General features: G+C 47.7%; 1 protein-coding gene across 1 annotated transcript; it reads right to left on the minus strand.

The window, feature by feature from the left end:
- Nucleotides 1-5,140: 5,140 nt before the first annotated feature.
- C1QTNF2 (C1q and TNF related 2) lies at nt 5,141-24,235 on the minus strand. The gene is made up of 3 exons (XM_037025172.2): nt 24,080-24,235; nt 9,369-9,621; nt 5,141-5,924 (listed from the first exon to the last, which is right to left on the minus strand). The coding sequence occupies exons 1-3, from the start codon at nt 24,191-24,193 to the stop codon at nt 5,311-5,313; spliced, it is 981 nt and encodes a 326-aa protein (XP_036881067.1). The 5' UTR covers nt 24,194-24,235; the 3' UTR covers nt 5,141-5,310.
- Nucleotides 24,236-24,975: the final 740 nt, after the last annotated feature.

Below are 24,975 nucleotides of genomic sequence, written 5' to 3' on the forward strand. Positions count from 1 at the left end.
TTGTTGAATAAACAAACTCGCCCAAAATGGCCTTCTGATAAAGTCCATAGTTGTTCAAGTTCTATGCTCTAGGGCTCCTCCAAGCAGCTGGTGCCCTGGACTCCAGGATCACCTTGCAGGATGCCCACCCTCCTCTCTTCTCTGTTCCTTATAGAAAGTGGTTCTTCCAAGACCCTCCACATACTCCCCTAGACAAGCTGTAGCTGAACAATGCCTGGAATGGGACTCAAACTAGGAGATGGGAGCTTTTGAAGAGGGATTTGCACATACAATTCTGTCAAGGGGTTCAGTATTTAATGTCTCAGTTGGCCTTTTACCTCTGAGGCCCTTGAACCTTATTTAATTAAACTCGACATGAAATTAGTTCTGTGGGATAAGGGAACACCAAGTAGGATATGGACTTGTCACACCAGGAGGCCATTGTGGATAACTGTTCGCCTCCCCTTGAAAACCACTTGGGTGAGGGATGAATAGGCATTGCAGGTTTACAAGGGCATCAGCAAAAATCCATAACAGAGATGAAGTTTAATTCTTCCTTCTTGGTTTTAATCAGGGCCAGTCTGAGGGAAAATTGCAAAGCAGATGACGAATGTCTTTTAAAACAAAGCAATCTGTCCAGAGCCATTTTTGTCCCTTTTCTGAGAAATGTTTGCTAGGCTTTTGTCCCTAAGCAGAGACGGGAAGAGGCCAGGAATTTCAGAGGTCACAGGACCAAGGGAGCAGCTGTATTCTGCTCCTGCCTTCAGACACTGAGGCTGAGCAGTGGGGCCTGGGAGGTCACCTTCCAACCCACCCTCAGAGCTCCATTTCCAACGTCCACATGGGCCTGAGGCCAGTGACACAGGAAAGGGGAACATGAAGAAAAAGGAACACAGATGTCCCACCCGCACTAAAGAACACAATCTGAGCCTTTCCTGCTTTAATTTTCCCTCAGCTTGGCCCAGGGATTGGCAAAGCTGGCTGTGAGCTTGATGGCCACACCGTGGAAGCTGAAGGGAGGGCTGGAGAGGGTGCAGTGTCTCACCCTCCCACACCCCCATCCTGCCCGGGGAGATTCTGACCCTCCACTTGTCCCGGGGTCCCCTAGTGCCTTCCCTAGCCTTGCCACAGCCGGTACTTAGATGTCTGCTGGATAGGTATCTTCCATCAGTCAGGCAGGATCCTGCTGTGTGGGACCCAACTGCCCCCTCCACTTAGGAGTGCTCCACAATCAGGGCACTTCTCATTTCTCTGGCTTCATTTCTCTGCCTCCCTTCTCACAAAGGGATACACAGGTGGCAGGGAAGGCCTGTTGCCCACGGGTGGGCCTGCTCCGTGGCCAGTGTAGCTGAAAGTGTGCCCTGTGGCTTCAGATGCTCTTCCAGTCCTAGCTCTGCATTTACCAGCAAGGTAGCCTTGGGCATTGACCTAACCTTTCTAGGACCCCAATTTTTCCATTTGTAAAGTGGAGATGATGATCATAGCAGCTGCTCCCAGGGGTGTGGAGAAGCTGAAAAGAGACAATACATGTAAAACCCAGCAAATTGCTTATGTTCAATAAAAAAGCTATTATTTATCTTCTAGCTGAGAAAACCTAATTACAGCAATTTGCCGAAAGTCTTCAGTAGAAGCAGAGGGCCAGATGTGAAAGTCCCGTGTTTCAGAACAGGCTGGCCTGGTTCATACAGCTGTTTTATGTTTCAGGAATTTCAGGCTCTTTACCTAGCTCTGCTTTGCAGACAGAAACATGAAGGTTTTTAGTGCCAAGGTGGATTCTGAGATAATCTGATCTAACCCTTCCTTTTACAGATGGGGACACTGAGGCCACAAGACAGGAAATGACTCGGCCAAAGCCACCCAAGGAATCTGAAGACAGAGTGAGGACTGGAACCCAGATTTCATGTTTCCCAGAGAACTGCGGTATTCCGGCACAATACCAGCTGTCTCTGCAATGAAAATACTAGGAAGACGAGCAGTTCTTGTGTTTTATTTTTTTTCTTTTCCCAGCAGAAGGTCATGGTTGCAGAAATACCGTGAGCCAGAATCTCTGGCTCTTTTTCCCTTTGGTTCTGAATCTAGAAAACAGCCTGTAGAGGAGACAGGGGGTAAAGCCAGCCTCTGAGCCGCACGACTGGTGGATTGTGTGGTGGACGTCTCCCCCTAGTGGAAAGAGTCAAGGCAGGAGGTGAGGGGAAGGGATTCATTCCCCTTCCAGGCCCGGCAGTCCAGGGGCGAATGCTGCTGGTGGACTGCCAGGATCCCACTGCGTTGCCTCAGCCTCCCTCACCTCACCCCAATCCCAGCACTGTTACAACATCCATGTCTACTTAAAATTTTGTTCATCTCAGAGTTTTCTTGTATTTACTTAATTTTTTTATAAATTATATTCAATATTATTTATATTGATTACTGGGGCATTGGCACCCACTTCAATATTATACCTTAAGTGGGTGCCTCATCTGCCTCCCCCTAGCCATAGTCCTAATACAGAAATCACTGGAGGACCCCCCAGATCTGTGACATGCAACCTCCTCACTTGCCAGCTGAGCCATGAGGCCCAGCGAGGGCCCAGGCTGGCCTGTTAGGGCAGAGGGTGTCCGGTGCTCTTCATAATAATTAGAGCTGTGGATTCACCAGGCATTCCAGGGGGCAGTGACAAAGACTCTTTGGTGTCCAAACTCTAGCCAGGTTCCTCAGAGGCCTCTCCTTGACCAGGCCTGTCAACCTAGGCCTGTAAAGACTTCAACACTAACATAGTTTCTAACAGTTCAGGTTGCATTTTTAGGACAACCCTATCCTTCTTAAAGTGGCTGCCTAAAAAACCCAAGGCAGCCACAGGAACGTATTGCTTGTTTGCACCAACATACAAAGAAAGTGCCCCTGTCTCCCATTCTCCGTGGGAGGGTAGGAGCCCAACTTTGATAAACACCAGTTAACAAACCCAGACGGGTTTCATATGGACCAACCCCCTTCCTGTTTTCTGTAATTTTTCACCTCCTTGACTCTACAGGACCCCCAACTCAGACCTATCCCTCACCCTGCCTTCATAACCTCCAGTCCCCTTTGTACAAATCAAAGTTGAGTTCAGTTCATGTTGGACTCTTTCCCCCCATTGCAATAGTGTATTACTGACTAAAATCTGTCCTTGCCATTTTAACTGGCATCTGGCTTTGTTTATCTCTGACAATGGCTGCCTTTCACAATATGTCCCTTGTGAGAAATAAGACCTTGGGTTCCAGGGCAGGTTTATTGCCCAAAGATGTACCGGATTTTGGGTCTTCATGCCTGCAAACGTGAAGGCCTGAAGATAGGCCCTGTTTGCTAAGGTCCAGGGTAAGCAGCCAGAGCCAGGGGGAGGAGCTGGCGACCCATGTGCCTGGGAAGGCTGCCTCCTCGACCACCTTCCTGGTCTGGGCCTCCATCCTGCATGATCAGCCTAAGGACTCCAAGTGGCTCACCAAGGAGGCAGCGATCCTCAGAAGTGTCAGGGACTAAGCCATCCTCATCCTTGCCTCCTGCTGGCTGTAACACTCCCTCAGCTGAGTCACCTGCTTTTGCCCACCTGCCACAAACCCAGGGCTCCTGTCTCACCATCTCCCTCAGCCCTGGACGGACCACACCCAGAGACAAGACCCCAGCCCTGGGTCCTTCAAGTCCTCGCCTCCACTGCCCCTCAACAAAAAAAATGTGCTGAGAATCCCCCCATTATCTTCACCACCTTCCATGGGGGTTCCCTGGCAGGTTAACAAGGGGACATAGGTTTAGGTAAGGCCCAGAAATGACAACCACAAAGCTCTGGGGTCCTGCCCATCAGGCTGGATTTATTGCCCAGGCTCAAAAGGGTTAAGTCAACTGCCTTCAAAGGCCTACATCCCTGGGGGAAGGAGGAGGAAGGGGCTAAAGGCACTCACACACATTTTTTTTTAAATAAAGGAAAGAAAAAGAACTGTTCACAGACAAAGATGTCCTCAATCTCAGAAGCTGGCCCTTTCCTCCAGGGGTGCTGGGCAGGACCACAGCCCACACTTCCTGGGGTTCTCACACTCATTCTTCTCTCCAATCCCATACTTTTTTGTGACCTAGAGAGAATGGAGTTACTTTAAGTAACCCATTTTATTTATGGAGGGGACCACCCCTTCCAGGACCACCCCAGGCAGTGTTGCTTGTCCTGGAGGGCCCTGCTGGCCCCACCTTTACAGCTAGGTGACAGTCAGAACAATCTGCCAGGGAGCTACAGCTCCATCAGAAAGTTCTTCAGCAACTGGCCTGCGCGCCCTCTATGCACCAGCCACTTTGGGCCGTGGATTCTTACATTCCTCAGCTTCCTGCATCTTGGAAACCCCTGGGGTGGGAGCAGGATTTGTTTCTATGCTGTTCATTGCTACCATCTTAGAGCCATGATTCTCAGGCATGTGTGGATACCCTGGTGTGTTTCACTCCTTGAGAAGTGGGCCTGCAGCTAATAATAAAGTGCTGAAGTGTGAAACTGACTTACTCACGCATTGAGCAAATTTAAGGTTATCCATGTATTGTTGTCATGCTCATTCTTGCATTCGGATAAGCTTTGTTGAGCATAATGACTGATCTGCCATGGCCCATGAGGTTTTGTATAATATCCAGCCTTGCACCTCATGCCTCCTGTCTCCCTTCTCACTTCATCCATCCCTCTGACCTTCCGCCAGTCCCTCAGACATGCCAAGCTCTTTCCTATGTCAAGGTCTTTCTACCCATAGCTCCTGGTACAGACTGGGAGACTTAGGAGAGCTATGGGGACATGGATGGTGGTGGAGGGTGGGGTGCTATAAATACTCTGTTCTTGATCCACATGGAAGTTACAGGTGTGTACATACGCACAAATTCACTGAGCTGTCCACTTAAGATTTGCAGACTTGACTGTATGTAAGTAAACCTAAAAAGATGAACTCTTAACAAAATTTTAACCTCTTCCTGTCTCCTGTTGTTCCTATTACTCTTGACCATGGCATTCCTATCCTGGTACAATAATTACATTATTTGTTTATGGGCAAATTATACTTCCCACAAGAATGTAAGCCCCAGGAGGACAGAGCCTCTGTCTGTCTTGTTCACTGAGATGCCTTGCAGCATGTAGCACAGTGCCTGTCACACAACAGATACTAAAAAACTAGTGAATGGATAGATGGAAGGATGAATAAAAAAGCCTGGGTTTAATGATGGAGTTACAAATGGGCAGAGGAGGTTGGCCTGTGGCTAGAAGCTCCCGTGGTCACCCAGCAGCCTGGGTGGGGGTCTTGCTCTGGGAGCAGAAGTCCAGGAGCTTGTTTCCTCCCTGAAGAGCCAATGCCAGCCTGTCTACACCTCATTGGGGTCGTCCTGGTCAGCATAGATGAGGAAGCCTGTGAAGAGACTGTCGGTCCAGTAAGGGTCATAGAAGAGCCCATTCTGCTCTGAGTAGAAGATCTGCAGCCAGACCTCGTCACCCTGCTTGAGAGCCAGGATGGTGGAGCCCGAGGCCACATCGTGGTTGCCAGTGTTGGCATCGAAGGTCCGGATGCGGTACTGGCCATTGTGCACCAGGCCGATGGCCAGGTGCTTGTTGGCCAGCGTGATATCGTAGGTGAAGTAGTAGATCCCTGGCACGCCGCACACGAACTTGCCGCTGGATGCGTTGTAGTGGCCACCCTCGTTCATCAGGATCTTGTCAAACTTGATGGGCAGCCGTTCCCTTGGGTAGCTCTTGGTCACCGCCACAGAGAAGGCCGACTTGGCGCGGCCACTGCCGCAGCTGCAGGGGCCCGGGAGGCCCGGCTCCCCCTTCCTGCCCTTGGGCCCCTTCTTGCCTGGCGTGCCGTGCTTCCCTGGGGCACCACTGACCCCCTTGGGGCCTCGAGGGCCGGCCCGCCCAATGGCCCCGGCTTTGCCCTTTGGTCCTGGCTTTCCCCGGTTACCTGTCCGGCCAGGTGGACCTGGAAGACAGAGCAGCTGGTGTTACGGAGGGGCCCTCATCGAACTAAGCAGAGGCTGTGGGCCTTGGCTTTCCATCCTCGAAGCATGAGCCTTTGGGTAATGGAAAGAACCAGAAGGCTTTGGAGTTGCATAGTAATGGGTGCAAATCTTGATGGTGTAGCCTGGGCACTTCTCCCAGTCTTAGCTGGAATATGGGAGTGGTAATACTTACCCTCTGGAACCAATATGGATCAGGGCAAAACAACAACTTGAAACAATTCATACCCTTCCCTTCTCCTGCTTTCTAAGGAAGAGTCTGGTTTGTCTGCCAGACCCATCCTTTAAAGGGCTGTGCTGGTAATGGGCTGACAAGAGAATTGGAAGAAGCCCTTCTTGACTTCAAAACACTGATCTTAGTGAAATCCCTGCTAGTGCACAAGGTCCCTGCCCACATGTGCAGGGTTTTAGAACAGCATTATTTATAATAGCAACATCTAGGAACACCTGAATGCCCATCCAAAGGGAAGTGGTTAAAAAATTATGATCCATCCATACTGTGCAATTCTATGCAGCAGTTAAAAAAATGAGGCAGATTTATGTTCACTGTATGAAAACTCTAAAATATACTGTTAAGAGGAAGACTCAGGTGGTAGAACCATTTTTGTTAAAAGGAAACCACAACATTCTTTCTATACCCACTTAAGGGCATAGAATAGTGCCTGGCACATAGTAAACACTAGCTAAATACAGTTGCATATCATGCAGAACATTTCCCCAGTGATGTCTTCTTGTGAATGCCTCTTGGATTTTACTACTCATATTGCATAAAATGCACATCTCTCTCAATGGAACATTTTTGGCCAATGATTATATAGGAAACATTTATACTTATGCCTTCTCAATTTAATACAACATTTTAAACAAAACATATGTGGATAGTGAATCACATCTCAACACAACTATACTTTTGATGCAATTGGTAGACTGGCAGAATTGGGTGAAGAGGCTTTGAAAAGCATGCTGTCAACTAAGGAGCCTGCTCCTGAAGGCCGCTGGTACTAGCATCACCACATACAAGGCAACTGTTTGCTAACCGCAAGATGAATCGGTTGATGAGAAAGAAGTGTCATAGGCCTTTTACACCCTAACAAGGTACTTTGTTTCTTATGCATATATGTGCAGGCATTTTACTTCGTCTTAGAGTTCTGGGTTAACATATAATGCATTCAAATTTTTCCTATTTTAACTAATTGGGAAACATGTTCCCAAATAGCATTTTCTCACTGAAATGCTAATTTTCAGGAACAGATTGCTTATGCCGAGTGCCTGGCAATGCCTGTTTTTATTACACACACATGTAAATATGTAGAAAAAGGCCAGAAAGCAGACACATCTAACCAATTGGCAGCCGTTACCTGTGGGAGATGAAGGAGGAGGAATTAAGAAGGACTCTTGCTTTATTTGTATCAATTGAATATATTACAATGACAGTGTATTTGGTATAATACCTGTGTTCCTAAAATTAAATTAAAACATGGGGAAAAATATACAACACCGTTCCTTAAAAGAATGCAAATAAGCAAAAGGTGGGGAAGGGACCTTGAGGAGAGATGTAGAAGTGTTACTGTGGAGTGTTTCTGGGGGACAAATAGCTAAGGAAGCTTATCAGGAAGTTCTGAGATATGTTATGTGGTGTGCCTCCTTCCTGATTACCTTTTTGGGAAACTTCAGGAAAAACTGACTTTACTTTTCAAGACCTTTCTGGAGATGGATGTGTGTATGTGTCGGGGGAGGGGGGCTGGATGTCCTTCTGTACTGGCCCAGGCTGAGCCACTCTAATTGGTTACACGTGCCAGGACTCTCCATCTCTCAACCCTGCCTTCCTTGGTGTGTTGGTGTAATCCACAGCAGAGGCTGGGCAATGTGTATGGCAGGGGAGATGGCCCAAAGCGGCCCAAGCCTCTGTCCTCAGAGCTCCTGACCAAGGGGAAAAAGTCAATAGCACAGATTCCCATTCACCCTTAGGAGCCATCAAGATAACTGTCAGGGAAAACTTTTATTTCATGTCCAGACCCAAATCTACCACCATCACATCCAGTGCAGGGAGACACACTGTGAGACCTCTTCAAGTCAAAGACATTATCATTAGTTATAGAGTTATTCCTGTGGGAAGCAAGTGCTCTTGGAGGAATTAAGTTGGTGTGGTAGGAAAAGGCCTGGATTTGGAGTCTGCTACCAGCCTGCTATGTGAACTCAGCAAGTCAGTTAAGGGTGACTACCATTTCTTGCATGTCTACTCTGAGACTGACGCTTCCCATGGTATGTTATTTCATCTTTACCAAACCCCTGTGAGACAGATGCTATTATTAGCCTGATTTTAGAGATGAGGAAACTGAGGTGTGGAGAAAGGTTAAGTAATTTGCCAAAACTGGCATACAATTTGTTTCCAAAGTTTAGATTCTTGTAGCTATGACATGCTGCTCTCGGGGTGATCACTTTGGCCCTCAGTTTCCTCGCCTGTAACAAGGGGATGGTAAGAACACCTCCTTCACGGGATGGTACTGACATCAGCCAAGCAGCATATTCAAAACTGCTTTGTCAATGTTAACATGCTATGCAAGTAAAAGGTATCATGATTCACCTACTGCCTAAAATGTACACTGGGGGCTGCTGCGGACACTGAAAAGTGGTTGGTTACTGGGGAGAGAGTTCAAAGATACAAGGAATGTCAACGCTGAAAGGGCCTATAGAGAGTATCCAATCTGTTTGCTGCCTGTCTGGTGTTCCTTCCCACAGGGAACCCCCTTTCACTACTTCGTGTGGTCCCAGCGAGGCTGTCAGTCACAGTGACCAACTGCCCTCACCACCCATTCATGCCCACCCAGGCGTGGGCACATGATCCAGTCCTGGCTGGTGGTTGTACTTCACCCCCATTGTCAAAAGGATTGGTCCAGGATACACAGGTGATCATGGAGGTGTAGTCATCCTGAAATTTGCTCTAAGGATCAAGCGGTGAGGAGGCGGGCTAGAGCCCACTGCTAGTCTTCCAACACTTGCAGCCTTTGTGAGGACAGACAACCCACAGAGAAGCAGAGCTCCTGGCGACAGTCTCTGAGCCCCTGGGCCCAGCCCTTCCTAAGTGTGGCTCTTGGACTTCCCAGTTGCATGAGCCAATGAATTCAATTTGGGGCCATAAACTGTATTTCTGCACTTGCAAAAAAGAAATTCTGAATAATATATGAGGAGACTTGCCCAGAGTCACTCAGCAAATCCGTGATGCAGCTGGGGAAGTGCCACAGATTACTCACTGTTCCTTTCAGGAGGATACACTGCTATGTTTTTTAGAGACCTTCATTTGGTTTATAATGAAATGGAATTAATACTAGTTTTTATGACTAAACTCCTCTGTGCCAGATGCTATCAACCCCAGTAGGAATAGGAGGGGCAGGTGCTGGGCCTCTTACCTTCCTCTCCACTGTCCCCCCGGTCCCCATCCTGGCCATCCTGGCCATCTTTGCCAGGAAAGCCCATTCTTCCCACCATTCCTGAGGGCCCTGGGGCTCCTGGGGGACCGGGGGGGCCTTGGGGACCAGGCAGGCTGCAGATGAGTTGAGGGGAGCCCTTCTGGAAGTCCCTGCGGGCGAAGGCACCAAGCAGCGGGTCAGCTGCACAGGGGAGGGCACAGGCCAGGAGCACCCAAGGGATCATGGTGGGCACCTGTGGGAGGCAAGAGAGGGGAGCAGGTGAGCATCAGACGGAAGGGCACCTGGAGAAGGAGGAGATCACGGTGGGCACCTGTGGGAGGCAAGAGAGCTGTGAGCATGTGAGTCCTACTTGAGCTGACTGAGCGTCAGCCAGAAGGGCATCCAGAGGAGGAGGAGGAGGAGCTATTATAATCTCTGTCTCTCGCTTTCTCCCACATCACATACAAGTAGCTGGTCAGTGTCATCACGTCTTAACGAGCTGACTCATGGACCCAGAATATATGCTGGAAGGGTCCTGGGGCTGAGGCCTCTCATGACACCACCATCCTCCGAAGCAGATGACAGCCCATGGGGCGGAGAGAAAGGATCCATGGTTTCATTCCAACAGGTCATACAAGGAGAAAGTTACAAGAGTAGAAGTACGTCAGATTGTGGTGATGGTTTGCAGCTAGGCTGCTACTGCAGGGGGCCGGGGAGCGCAGCGCCCGGTGAAGAGCAGGCTGGCAGCACCCCTTTGCTGAGTGCTTCCTAGGTGCCAGGCACGATGGGCCAGACCCTGAGCTCACAGCATCCTTACCCAACAGACACAGGTGAGGAAATGGAGGCTCAGAGAAGTTAACAGTGTGCCTCAGTCATGCAATGAGCCGGCGGCAGGGCTGGGATTGGAACCAGGTGGTGCAGACCCAGAGCTTGGGCCCTTTTGGTGCAGGCTACACAGTGGGCTTTTCCTTATTACAGTTAAAAAAAAACTATCAAATTAATATGCTCATATTGTTTATAAAGTCAGATACTATAAGGCTTATGATGAAAAATGGTGATCTCCAGCCCCACCCATTCTTAACTTCAAACCCCTGCCCCAAACCCTTTTCGCTGTTTCTCCTGGTGGTTACATTCATTAAAAGATAATATGCTTATGCTGTTTTTTGTTTTTTTTTTAAACTAATTTTTGAGATTATCTTTTGAATCCCTATTATGACAGATAAGGAATCAGCCCTCTTCCATCACTCTAGGCCCCTATCTCCTGTCCCTCATGTAGGTAATATGTAATTTTTGATGAAATAAAGCTCCACTCTCTGAATTACTGTAAGTATTGTTTACTGCTAAGCAAAGTGCTGTACTATAATTATTTTTCCTTTCTCAGACACACTTTTCTTACTGGAGATACTATTAATTTTATTTCTTTATTTGCTTATTTCTCTATTATTACTATATCAATATCAGTAGTGATATATATAAATATCATTATTTCTCACATTATCAACTATATCTGCTAACTGATGTGTTACCTTTACTCCCCTGAAGAAGTAAGTCCTGGAGCCCTGCACCCTCCTGTTCTGATCTTCCCACGGTTGCCATCCCAGGATTCTCCTGGGTGATCACCATGGTGATTCTCTTTACCTCTATCCTGTGTTTGATCTCCAGTTTGATGAATTCTAGGTCTCTTTTTTTAATTAAAAACATTTTAATCCCTCATTTTGGTGGCACATATGCTCTAATGGCTTCCTGGGAAAGAGGTATGGGAAGTAATATTTTTGGAGACTTCGCAAGTCTCAATATGTCCCAGTTTTACACTGTGTCCTGAAGGCTGGTAGCAGCAGCGGGACCACCAGAGACGGGGGTGTTATGGGCTTAGGGATGATCCACTCCTGGCCCCTCACTGTGAAGATGCAAAGGCTGAAGTCTAGAATAGGAATAAATGACTCATCCAGTATCTCTCAACAAATTGGCCCACTTGGCCTTCAATAGCCTCTCTCCTAAGGATGAAATGACAGGGAATATTCCAGGCATGACTTCCTGCCATGCAGATGAGATCCCAACGTGGCAACTTGCTTTGAGACTATAGGGAATCCCTTTTCCGGCTGGGGGTCTCAGTTCCCCACCTGAACAATAAGGGGTTGGACTAGGTCAGTGGTTCCCACACTTGAGCCTGAATTGGTTTCACCTGGAGGGATTGTTCGAAACCACACTGCCAGGCCCTGCCCCCGGGGTTGATGGGTCCGTGGGCCTGGGCTGGGGCTGGAGGATTTGCTTTACTAGTATCCAGGTGCTGCTGTGGGTCCAGGGACCCACTTTGAGAACCACTAGACTAGCTGGTCTCTCAGGTCCCTTCATTTCTGATGCTGAGCCTTTCTGACTTCAATCTGCTGTCTCTTTCCAGACAAGAAGCTTTGCCGTCTCCACAGCTCCCACACAGCCTTGGGCTATTTAATCAGAACTGTCAAGCCTCAGGCAGAGGGGGCTCTGGCGCTGTGGTGCTGCAGCAGGCAGGAACATGGCTCAGGCCTCGGTCCTGCGAGCTGGAGCTTTCCTCCTCCTGCCCCTCCTCCCTCAGCTTCCCTTCCCTCAGCCTCCACTGTGCCCTGGCCTTGGGAGCCTGTCCAGACCTGTGGGCTGCCTCTCCTCCTGACCCGGCCAGAATTTTTAACACTGCGAACAGATGAAAGGGAGAGAAAACCAGGCCTCTTCTGCAGGGAGAGAAGTGGAGGCCGCAGCACTGTACCGCCCTGGGCCTCAGGGGCCTGTTCTAGTTCCAGCTCTAAAGCTCACCAGAGGTGTGACTTTGGGCGAGTCACTCTCTTTCTCTGGACCTCAGAGGGTTTCTTTAGATAAGTGTCACAGAGGCACCCCTGGCTAGGCAGACATGATTTAGTACCAGATGCTGCTTTAGATAACATTACATCATACAGTAACAAAGTCATTATCTTTATAATTTCTTTAATTCTGATTAAGTCAAGGAAAAGCAGTTTCAGTTTGGTGATAGTGTATCTTTAATGCTTTCATACTCCTTTCTAAGCCCTTTATAACAAAGAGCACTGTTGTCTCTAGCAGTGCACCCCCATTCTTAAAGAATCTTAAGCAAGCCCCACCAATATGCATGGAGACCTTGGAAACCCCCAGACAGGAACACAGTGCCAGGGGCTCTGGGGCAGAGATTCTGCTAGGATGCACGGAGGGCCTGTGGCACTGTGTAAAGAAAGAGGCCTAGTTAGGGGCACAGTTAGCTCTGGGTGCCCAGTCCTCTGGAGAGGGTGCTTAGAAAGACCTGGGGAATGTAAGAGGGGGTTAAAACCCAAGGGGGAAAACTTGAGCACCAGGGCACATGAGATGCTGCATGCTAAAAGGAGGGGTCAGGACAAAGTAAAGAATAGAGAAAGAAACTGTGTGGCAGTCCATTCCATGGGGGACAGGAGGAAGTCTCGCCTTTGAATGAAGATCGAAAAGTGGCTTACCTGGGAGTGGATTACCTGGGGCACATGGAGGTGGGGGGCTCCCTCCCTGTCTAAACTGTACAGGGGCCTGGGGAAGCAAAAAGAAAGTTGCAGTTTGGTGTGTCTGTGGTGTGAGATGTGCATGACATGGGTTGCATAAGTGATAGTGGAAGTGGTAGGTAGACAGACCAAACATGGACATGTTATGTGCATGATGTACTTTTGGAAAATTGTGCCCTAGGCTCTCCCCAGGCCTCAAGAATCTCCATCTCCTTCCCTCGTCTACTTGATGAGGGTCTTGGAACACTGGTCAGTGTGACTTGTGAGCTGTGACACATCTAGGGCCCCAGAAGAGAAACCAAATTCTCAGAGCAGGTTGGAAATGGTTTCTAGAGTTGCCATCTGCAAACATTTTGGACTAGGAAGAGAGGGAGGCAGGAGGCAGGTGGGAGCAAGTCTCCCAGGCAGACGAGAGTGCTGCAAACAGCCAAATGAAGCCAGGCAGGAAAGAGCGACAGCTAGATGAGAGAGCGGGAGGAAAGAAGGAAGCCATCTGTTTCAGTTCACTGCTCCCCTCTCTCTTCTGAGCCACACATGTCCAGCAAGAGGGCCTGGGTCTGCTCTCCCCCACCTCTGCCTGGCACCAGCCTCTTTGGACAATAAGGAACACTGCTCAGGGACAGTTGGCCCAGGGCAGGCCCAGTGGCTGGCTGGAGGAGCAGGGTTCTGGGATGTGCAGAGAGGAAGAGATTTCTCAGAGTTGGAGCCTGGCGGTTCCCACCCGAGCCAGGAACTGTTTTGGAAATAAGGGCGGGGAGATTAGATTTGGGTTCCAAACCTTGCCTCCAGGGCACCTCCAAGAAAAACAAGGGTCCAAACAGCCTTGATCCCAGCGTGGGCCCCACCCTCCCAGCAGGCTCCCCAGAGAACTCCACACCACGGTGGGCAGGGTGCTCAGAGGGAGCAAAGGCTCCAGGAATCCAGACAGGTTCACTCTTCCAGGGTTTTAAAATAAACTTGGAATGACAAACCTGGGGAGAGCCACGAGGGCCCATCTAATCCAACTGGTTTAGTTACAGACCGGAAACCCAAGTGGAGGCAGAGTGACGTTATTAGACACCTACAATGTCTAATAAAGCTCTGGGTGGAGCTCTTTACCCGAATTATTTTATCTGAAGTTACGATAAACCCTATGAAGGCAATAAACTTATTGTCCCATTTTTCAGAGGAAGAAACAGAGACTCCAAGAAGTGAGATGATTTACCCAAGCCACGCAATGGAAGCAAGGGGCCAGCATTCGAACCCGCGTCTGAGAGGCTCAGAAGACATCACTTTAGCTACTACACCTTGCCCCCTTCCCTGGCTATTTTTTTTATGGAGGAAACTGAGGCTCCAGGAGGCTAATTTGCTCCTGTTCACACAACTAGTTTGTGGCAGAAGTTATATTTGGACATGGGTTTGGCTGACCCTCATGCCCAAATGCTTTCCATTATGTCAGCGTTTCTTAGATTTTTTTCCTCCTAAATAACCCAAATTACCGAAGAGACCCTGAAGCATACACCAAAGCCACCTAGAGCAAAAGAGAAATTCCTTTAGTATTATTTATATGATAAAAAATACGATAAACTAGAACATCATATTTTACTTTTACCTTTTTACACACACACACACACACACACACACACACACACACACACACACACAGTAATATGATTTTGAAAACGAAAAAATGAGGCCTTTTTTCCCTGCGAATACTTGAGTAAATCAGTGGTTGAGGAAAACCTCCTGTCTTTTGAGAGGCCCTCTTGGCTTAGCCAGGGAGATGTGGGGGTGGTGGCCTCCTAGGCCTGACTTCACACCACAAGCCCCTTTGGAGTATTAATGGGGTGTTTCCAGGGGCTGAAACAGACGATCAGGGTGCACACAGCACTTCCCCAGAGCCATCCGGTCAGTCCCTGCTTAAACCAGACAAGAGCCTCCTCCCCGGCCTCTTGCTTCGCTCACATGCTCACATGCACTCTCCGCGCTAGGGCCAGAACCAGCATTTAGAGCATCAGCCACGTCACTTCCTGAGGGTCTTACTCCAGTGGCTGTTGGCTGCAAACAGCAAACATCGGAAACCCTGACATGGCCCGCAAGGCCCCAAATGACCCGGCCCCTGCCACCGCCCTGATGCTAGTTGCTCCTTCCTCTCCCCCCTCTTCTGGCCCAGCCACGCCACCTCCTTCAGGCCAAGCGCAGTTCTGCCCTGCTGCCTGCAACCTCCGGGGCCCACCCTCCTGACAGGCTGCTTCTTTATCTGTGGTGTTTCAGCTTAAGTGTCACTTCCTCCAAGGCCTTCCCTGACGTGCCCTCTCAGACAGCTCTCCCTTTGGACCCCAGCTCCTTGTTTGTGTCTTTCTAACCCTTCCTTGTAACAGCTTAACCTGGGTGCATGGTATTTGCTCGCTCACCCACTTACTGGGCCCGCAGCCTCTCACATGAAAATGGAAGTTCCAGGGGACAGGGACCCTAGCTGGCCGCCTGCTCTATCCCCAGGACTTCCAACTTCCTGGCACACAGTGGATGCTTAAGAAATATTTGCTTCATTAATGAGTGTTTGAGTCTCAGAACCTGCCCTCAAGGAAATCCACAGTGAAGAGAAAGCAAGGTGCTGGCTGAAATCACCCTTGGATTCAAATAAGTTTTCTCCTTCTCCTGGTTTTTCTAACCTGAACTGATCTAATTCTAATCCCTCCTTACTTTGACCTCCTAGAGCATGAGGGACTTGCAGAGTATTTTACAAACAGCAGGTGCTCCACAAATATCTGTTCAATAGATCAGGAAAAAAAAAGAAAAAGAAGTATTGGTCCTACTTAGCCTTTTAAAACCCTATCTTAGCTCCTAAATTCTCCTTTCTGGTATGAGCTGAACAGGGAAGGCAGCATGATGTGATATTCTTCCTGCTGAAGAGGAAAAATTTTAGTTGGTTAAAGCCCCCAAATGGAATCACTGATCTTAGAGGAAGTTCTTCAGTCTGTGAACTTGGATGGAGTTCTTCAGTCTGGTTTTAATTTGCTCAGTCCCTGGGTTTCTCATCTCTCAGTTAAGTAGCTAATGGGTCATAAATATACATGTTCTAGGAAAATGCTAGGAGCCAAAATGCCCCAGCTGAAGTCCTCTGTCAGGGGAAGAGCCTTCCGCCTCCCCTGTTCTGTCCCGGGCCACTGTGACATGGCCCCTCCGGCGCATTCCCTAGGGCCCCCCACCCAGACGGTGACATGCGAAGGGCCTGCAGCAGAGATGCTGGTCTCTTGCTGACTCTACCTGACACTGACCTGCCAGCAGAAACTCTAGGGACCTTTGTCTGGGCTTTGAGCAAGGCTGTTAAGCCTGGACAATCCCTCTTGTTAACTACAAGATATAAATTATGCTTAAATAAACTTGACCTATTGGTCATCAGGTCATGACACACTGACAGGTATGGGTGTTCTTTAACTCAGTGATTAAGAGTGACGGGAAACCTAGCCACTTATATATAGTACACCTACCTCATGGAGCCTGGATAAGAATAATGAGATAATGTATTGAAAGCTTCTAGCCCAGCATGTGGCACAGTAAACACTCAGCAGTTGGACAGAACTCTGCCTAAAATGCCCCAATCCCAACCTCCTCCCTCTGAAGCCCTCAGACAGCTGCTTGCCTCCTCCTTCGAATCTCAGGTCTAATCTAATGTCATCCCCTCATCAGAGCCTGCCTTCATCCCAGGACCCAAACTATCCACTTACCCCTGCTGGTGTGCTCCCTGGTCTCCCTTTCAAAGCTCGTGGCCCAAGCTGTGGTCATATATTTATTTCTTGACTCATGGACTGTCTGTGTCTTCCCCCTGGAGTGGAAGGCCCGGAAAGCAGAGGCCCTGCCTGTCCTGCTCTCCATTATGTCACCAGAACCTAGCACAGCCCCCACCCTGCATGTAGGAAGCATGCAACTCATGGTTGTTCAGCAGCCTTGAATGAAATGGTCACTCATAATAAAAGAGCAACAGGATCAAAAGGATTTCAGTAAACTTGTGGATAAAGCCGCACTCAGCTATGGAGGGAAACCCAGTGAGGTGACTGGTCTTGGGTTTGGAAGATGTGGGTACTGGTCCTAGATTTGTAATTTACTAGTCATGTGATTGTGGAAAAGTCATTCCTTTTATCTGGACTTCCATTTCTTCACCTATAAGATGGAGATAGCACTCACCCCTTCTGCCTTATAATATAAAGGGTTGTTCTGAGAATCAAATAAGATAATGGATGTTGAAAGCAAAACATGACACAGAAGTTAGAGTCTTGCTCAAAATTATAATTGCCACCAACTGCTGCTGAACCAACAGCACGTGGTCCTGACCTACCCCAGCAGCTCCTGGCCTGTTGCAGAGGGAGGCCAGTTCTGGGAGGGGGCGGATACCTGAGTGTGACCTAGCCAGGCAATTCTCTTTGTGTTTGGGGTTAAAAGGGAAGGGCTGGTGGTTGGAATGGGGTGGGGCTTGCTTGTGGATGAAGCTCACTGGAAATTTGCTTTGATGGGAGTGAGAATTCTATAATGAAAACCACCCCACACCCTCCTTGAATTCCAGAAAGCAAATTGAAAACAGTCCTCCCAGCTTTTCTGAAAAGCTAAGAGATGGACTGGAGGAGAGAGGAGCTGACTGTGGCTCCTCACAGCACTCACAGAACAGTCCCTTTTCCTGGGATCTTGAGATTGATGCCCATTTGGAAATACTTCAGCATCCAGAGTCTAAATACATAGCATTAAAAGTTAAGGGGCCCACTTACCAAGAGGCCCCTGAAAATATCTGATCTGCTGTTCCCTGAACACCCACCCCTCCACTCCCAGCCCATTTCTGGCTAAGTCTAGAAACAGGTCCAAGGACAAAGCATAACCTAGTGAGGTCTCAGGAGCCACGATTTCCCAGGGTTTGTCTCAGCAGGCACACCAAAAGCAAGCCACTGTATTGGCACCAAAAAGTCCTATCTTCTGATATGTACACCCCAAACCTTTCCAAACCAACAAACGTGGCTCATGCTGTGGTGGACCTGGAGCCCTCCCCTCTGGGCCCTAGGCTGTTTCACGTTGGACCTCAGCTGCCCGCGCAAGGAGGGCAATATCAGGCTCTCGGGTGGCTGAAGCCAAAGCCATCAGGCTACAGACCTGCCCTCAGATGTTTCCTTCCATAGGACCAAGGACTGCAGGGAGAGAGAATGAGGCTGATGTGCCAGATGTGAGGGGAGGGAGGGAACAGGGTTCATGACCCTGTAACCAGCTTCCTCTGACAGACAGCCTCCAAGTGGCAGACCAGGGCCCTGGGGAGCATGTCCGAGCGGCATCATATTCAACAGGAAGATGATGGAGCCCACATATGTCATTGAAATTGTCTTGTTGCCATATTGAAAAGGTAAAAAAGGAGGTGAAATTAATTTTAATAACATGTTAGTTAGCCCAAAATATCTCAAATATCATTTCAATATGTAATCAATGTAAAAATTATTAATGAGGCACTTTACATTATTTAATTAACATTTAGTCTTCAAAACCCAGTGTGTATTTTACATTTGCAGTACATCTGAATTCTGGCCACATTTCAAGAGATCAGTAGCCACCTGATAGCTATTGCATTAGCTCTAAGCATGGCTGCATGTGTAGAAATCCTGCAGACTAGCTGTGGGGCCTCTTTAAATTACTTGCCTTTTCTCCCTCAACCTCGTCCTCTCCAAAGTCGGGGTGATATTAATAACAATAATAGTACCTTAGAAGGTTGTTATGAGGCTATAATGTTCCTAGAATAAGGCTTGGCATATGGTAAGGGTTTACAAAAGTATTCGCTATTATTATTTCATTATTTCTTGTTCTGAAAATCAAACAAGATAATGGATGTCGAAAGTAAAACGATACAGACATTAAGACCTTATATAAGATTGTAGTTATCACCAGTTGAAGTTGAACTCATGAAAAAATCATCCTCCTTCCCTCCAAGAGTCCTGTAGCGTTTCAGATAGAGGCCTCTGAATTTTTCTAGTAAGTCCTCCACTTCCCTTCAGCCAGTCTGCATTGGGTTTCTGCCTGTTCCGACCAAAAGAGAGTCCTAGGAAGGCTTGGCCTTTGTTCCTGTCCTGCTGTTTTGTCCTGAGGAAAGGATGGGGGTGTCTCCCTTGCTTCACACCCCTAAGACAAGGTATACATTATTTTTTTTAAAGGTAACTCCTCCACAGGGTCTTCAGTACTTCCTTAAGTCTATTTATTTATATACTTACTTATATTTTTCATTTTTTATTAAGGTATGATTGATATACACTCTTAAGAAGGTTTCACATGAAAAAACATTGTGGTTACTACATTTACCCATATTATCAAGTCCCCACGCATACCCCAATGCTCATTAAGTCTATTTAAAACCCTTTATTTCACATGCTGGGGATGTGGAGAAAGGGAATGAAACAACGTCATTCTTCTTCCATTCTGGTTCCTTTAAAAGGCTATTTTGCCATATCAAAGTACTTCCAATAAAAATTATTAAGACCCTGCATTTAAACTGTTTTAACAGTAAACAAGAACCTTGAAAATGTCAGAGGGTCCCTTTTTACAGGACCAGTGCTGTGTCCAACTGCTAAATCAGTCTAAAAACAAATTAACAAACAAAACAGAAAAATCCCCAAATGAAGCAGTAAGAAAAAGACCACAGAAAGTTGAGAATTTAGATGGTGTTAAATGTTCTATGAATGGCTTGGCTCTGGATGTATTACTGTATCTATAACACAAAGATAGATGAATCAGTGGGAGCGTGCTGAGCTCATTAAGTGACAAGAGGCCAAATGGGATATCATGTGTCCTTGGTACTATGGCTTGGCCCGTGGACACCCCATAAATGGCACTGCTTATTCTTATTGCCTTTGAGGCCAGACATGGGGGATGCAGAGATGAAAGATACCACTCTCAGAGTATACACAGACTGAGGCTAGTCTGCGGATCCAGCCTGGCACACCTGTGTGCCCTGCTCCCCCTTTTTCTTTGCAAGACGCTCTCTCTCAAAGAGCATCTGAAACCATGCAGAAGCAAGGGAAGGAAATTTCGGGGCTAGATGATCCCTTGGAATGGTATGAAAGGGACCATGCTTGAAGATTCAGGAAATGAGGAACAAATTCTGAACTTCAAAGGGCTGGGGATAAAAGGCTAAGTTTTTCTTGACTTCTCTCTGCTTGTTAATCTTCAGAGTCATTTTGTTCAGGCCCTGACAGGTGTTTGGGGTCACTCTAAAGATCTGACACAGGGCTGGCCTTTGAGAAACACAGAGGTGGGCTGGTATTTAAGAGTCATTATCTAGATTTTTGACCCCTGTTATTTAACCTCCCTGGGTTCAGTTTCCTTGACTGTAAAATGGGAGAAACAATACTGTATGGTCTTATTTGAACCATTTAAATTTGAAATAGCATGACATAGAAATATTTATTTTCACTTTATGTGTGAAATCAGAAATAACTCAAAATCTCCAAATAAAAAATTTGTCAAGAACCTTGCAAGGCAGTGTGAATTATAAATTGTAAACCTTGTTTTTGCTATAGCCACACGATAGCACTATTCTAGCAGGTAAACAGAAATATCTGCTGTCCTTTAGCAGGTGAGTTTTGACTACACAGTTTGAATTGAAATCTTTAGGAATGTCTCCCTGAGTAGTCTGATTGCTGGGACCCTCCTTATAGAGTAATGGTGCATATTAAATGATATGCAGTAACCAGCCCTAGCACTTGGTAATAGTAGTGTTATTCTGATATAATAATAATATGTGAAAATAAGGAGAGATATGATATATTGGGAGAAAGTTAAACAAACATACATGGGTCTGCTGTTTCCTCATCTTAAAATGGTGAGAACAATGGCTTTTGAGGAGCTGAACAATTGTGAGCTTTAGGAAAAACGGCGTTGAAGGCAGTTGTAATAGCGGATGCGATTTACAGCATGGCATGGATGCAAAGGTACAGGATTTCTATAGGTAGGTGTGCCCTACTTAAAACAAGGTCATAAAATTCAAATTTAATCATTCAATGATCAGCTCTTTGTTATCACTGAAATGTGCAAGAATGTCTAGCTGAGAGGGATTAAAGAGCTATGGAAGATGATGGTTCTGCTGTTAAGGAAATGATAGTCTAGACAAGAGGTGACCAACTGGCTTTTGAATATTGAATGGTCAACAGAGTGCACCACACTTTTTTTGTTTCTTAATTTGGAAGTGTTGCCAATGAACAACTTGAGAGATTTAATGTTAAAATCAAGATTTCATGAGAACCTAGATCCAGCTACATGCAGCTGGGCCCCAGCTGGATGTCCCTTGGGACAGAGTGGTATAGGCTGAATTGTGTTCCCCCAGGTTCATATGTTGAAGTCCTAACCCCCAGAACCTCGGCATGGGACTATATTTGGAGATCCAACTTTTAAAGACGTAATTAAAGTAAGTTGAGGTCATATGGGTGGACTCTCATCCATTATGACTGGTGGCTTTATAAGAAAAGAATATTAGGACACAACACAGAGATGGATGGATAACCATGTGTGGTCACAGCAAGAAGGTGGCCATGTGCAGACCAAGGAGAGAGGCCTCAGAAGAAATCAGTCCTGCCATTGCCTTAATCATGGATTTCTATTTTCTCCAAAACTGACAGAAAATAAATTCCTGTTAGGTCACCTGGTCTGTGGTATTTTATTATGGCAGCCCTACCAAACTAATACACAGGACCTATATTCTTCAGTGTCCACAGTCCTCACCACTCCCTAGTGTCATGCATCCTGCTCACTTATACATCATGCTCAGCACCATTGCAACCCCTAATCTAGAGAAGAAGGGTGCTCTCCATATATATTGTGTGTTCTTATTGCAAAGCTTTGGTGTTCATTTCTTCATCAATTCTCCTCACAGTTTAAGAGGCTGATACTATCATTATTGCTTGGCAGAAGAGAAAACAGAGCTCAGAAAAGTGAAGTCATTTTTCCCAGGTTAAACCTGTTGACTCAGGGCTCAGGGTTCATGTCCCTCTACCACGGCTCCTCTGCTTGGGCACAGGACCCATGGACCTAAAGCCTTAACTAACAGGGCACCACTGTGTGTGTGCGCGTGTGCGCAAGCGCGTGTGCATGCGTGCGTGCGTGCGTGCGTGTGTGTGTGTGTGAGAGAGAGAGAGAGACAGACAGGCAGACAGAAGTAAATCATTTACAGTAATGCACAAATCCAAGGAAGGATTATTTTCTTGAAAAAGTATTTGGCAAGGAATTATTTCAAAAGTGAACCTAGAGTAGAACTTGATTAGCAGAAATCGGATGTATGCAGGAGTTCATCTTATGGAGGCAAAGCCAGGTTGGCAGGCCTTTGACCTGGAAGAAGAGGTGGAGGAAGCTGTGAGTATAACAGCGACTCTGTTATCCCGGGACAAATTCGGGAGTAGAAAGCATCGGAGCCGGGAACTGTAGGAAAGTTCAGTTATCTATCTTAAATCAGCAGATGAGGCCAAGAGAAGGAGTATCAAGAAAGAGAAGAATGGAGGGATTTGCAGAGAAAGAAGTAACTTTTTGGGGAACTCCATATTTGATGGAGGCTGAGTAGCTTCAAAGATGACCCCAGACTTGTAAAGGAAATCTTGATTCATTATTACAAGGGCACATTATGACGCTCTTTTTACAACAGAGCAGGTCTGTATATGCAGGTCTATAAGTACACAAGGGAAAAAGCAAATTGCAGCATGGTATATTAAGTATGATTTACTTTGAGTTAAAAAAAGGTAGACACACGTAAATAAATAAGACATTTCAGAAAGGACACAACCTCTTGATAAAGGGGTTACCTCACAGTATTGGAAAAAGGTATGTGGCTTTCACTTTTCACCTGTCTTTTTGTACTGTGAATTTCTTACGAGGAGCATTGTTAGTTTTATATCATTTAAAACAAAAGGTAGCCCCTAACACTTAAGGATTAGAAGACAGGCAAGGTTGGTGTTCATGCTAGGGGATGGAGAGGAGCAAGACATTTGGGGAGAAACAAACTCTGTGGTACACTTGATGTCAGAATGAAGGGCAGTGGTAATGCTCTCCAAAGTGCGGAGGGTCTGAGGAGTTGGCAGCGGTAAACGGGCATAACGGATACTATTACCAGGTAGCACAATAAACCAGGAGGCTGTGCAGATGGGAGGGCAGAAAAGGAGCATCTGCGAGGACAGCCTTGCAATGCACCGAGCATCGGCCTCAGGTTGACACACGCACGACGCAGCATTGCACCTCTCCTGCTTCAGCGTGGCAGGAACACGGGGTCTCTGGGAGATGGCTGGTCTAAAGAGGGGCCTCTTGAAGGGTTCCAGGCATAAGAGTTTTGGGGTCAGAGCACAGGAGCATCACACTGAGGTTGTGCAAAGTATTCTTGTTGATAGGCGGGGAGAGACCTGCGCTGGAAGGCCCCGGGGACCACCGCAATGGTCCAGCTGAGGATGCAGGCCCGGAATGGGGCAGTGGCAGTGCGGATGGAGGAAAAACCAACAAAGTACCTAAGACAAGGTTTGGAGACAAGCAGTTTGCCGGAGATGGGTGAGGGAAGAGAGTTGTGAAGAACTGGGTGCAAATCTCAGCTTGCGGTAATTTAGTACCTTTTGAGGCTCAGTTTGCCCGTCTGTATAATGCATTTAATTAAAGAAATGTGGGGAGTAAATGAGATAATGCGCTGGATAAATATCAACTCTCCAGGTAGACACCTAGAGTAAGTTAACCTAGAGTAGAACTTGATTTGCAGAAATCTGATGTATGTAGGAGTTAATCCTATGGAGGCAAAGCCAGGTTGGCAGGGGTATTGGACGCAGACTTAACCCGGTTTCAAGTGGGCTACTAGCTGTGCAACCCTGAACAAGTTACTAACATCTCAGCCTGGTACCTCTTTTGCGGCTGGGGAGAACCTGTCGTCCTGGAAGTGAAAGAGCACAGCAGAGCCCCGCTGAAGGCACAAACTAAGCGCTCAGGAAATGGGAGAGCTATTCCTGTCAACAGGTAAAGCACTGCGCCCAGGCCTGGCGCAGGAAGCGCCCGCCAAATGTTACTCTCGTTGTAATTCCTCAGGCAGAGGTGGAGCGCCCAGTGGGGGCTGCCCGGCCTGCAGAAGGGGCGCTCGCAGTCCTCCCGCTCCCGGGGCGGCCCCACCGCGCCCCCGCCCCCGCGCGGCCCGTCTGGGAGCAGAGCCGCCAGGTGCCGGCGGGCGGGCCGCGTGCGGACACTCACCCTCGCAGCCGCCGGCCACGTCCAGGGGCGTCCGCCGAGACCCAGCTCTCGGCGGGGCTCCGCGTCCCCGCCTCCCGCGGCGGCGGCAGTCGGGCCGGCGCCCGACCCAGGCATACTTTTCCCATCCCGTCACTGGCGTCCTCGCCCTCCCCCCGGTCACGTGGGCCGGCCCGTCGCTCTCGCTTCCGCGGCCGTTTGGAAAAATCTTGCAGTGCTCGTGATGACTTGAGTGTGTGAATGCATCCCTGTGTGGAACTTGTCAGTATATTTGGAGGTTTACGTGCACGAAAGTGCTTGTTAGCCAGGCGTAGGCATGCATCTGAGCGCATGAGAACATCCATGTCACTGTGGATCTGAGAGTGCATGTGGGCGTGACAGCCGATAACATGTACATTTCCCTGTGCACTGAATGTTCATGTGCTTGAAAGTGAATATGAATCGTGCATGTGTAATTAGTTGTGTGTGTGCATTCGTAAGTACATGGGTCCAAACGTGCATCAGGATTGGTGCATGCACATCACATACATACTCACCTGGCCAAGATTGCAGTGTAGTCCAAGATTGCGTCCATTGCTTTCTTCCACTAGCTACCAGATTGCAAGTAAAGAAGTGTACTTCAATTGCTAGATGTAGGCGATAGTGGCTGGATATCTGTGCATTGGGTACATGTTTATGCATGTATGAGTGTGCATGACCACAGAATGTGTCTGTGTGGCACCTGTTTGTACAGTGGTTTGTGTGTGTTTATATGTATATATGCCTTGGTATGGATTTTGTCCAGATATGGGTGTACACATGTATAATAGTATGGACAGGCCCCCCTGCCCTGTGTCCCATGTGTCCTAGCCCTCAGTTCCCTTCTCCCAGAAGGTAAGGCTTCACGGGCCTCACTGACT

The sequence above is a fragment of the Manis javanica genome, chromosome 1 (genome assembly GCF_040802235.1).
Source record: "Manis javanica isolate MJ-LG chromosome 1, MJ_LKY, whole genome shotgun sequence".
NCBI classification, from domain to species: Eukaryota; Metazoa; Chordata; class Mammalia; order Pholidota; family Manidae; genus Manis; species Manis javanica.

Bases quoted from the DNA above. Each gene is read 5' to 3' on its own strand.
- C1QTNF2 (XM_037025172.2), bottom strand. From the start codon at position 24,193: ATGCCTGGGTCGGGCGCCGGCCCGACTGCCGCCGCCGCGGGAGGCGGG. The intron at 9,622-24,079 runs GTGAGTGTCCGC...TGCCTCCCACAG, and splicing joins CGTGGCCGGCGGCTGCGAGG to GTGCCCACCATGATCCCTTG. The intron at 5,925-9,368 runs GTAAGAGGCCCA...TCTGTCTTCCAG, and splicing joins GGGGGACAGTGGAGAGGAAG to GTCCACCTGGCCGGACAGGT.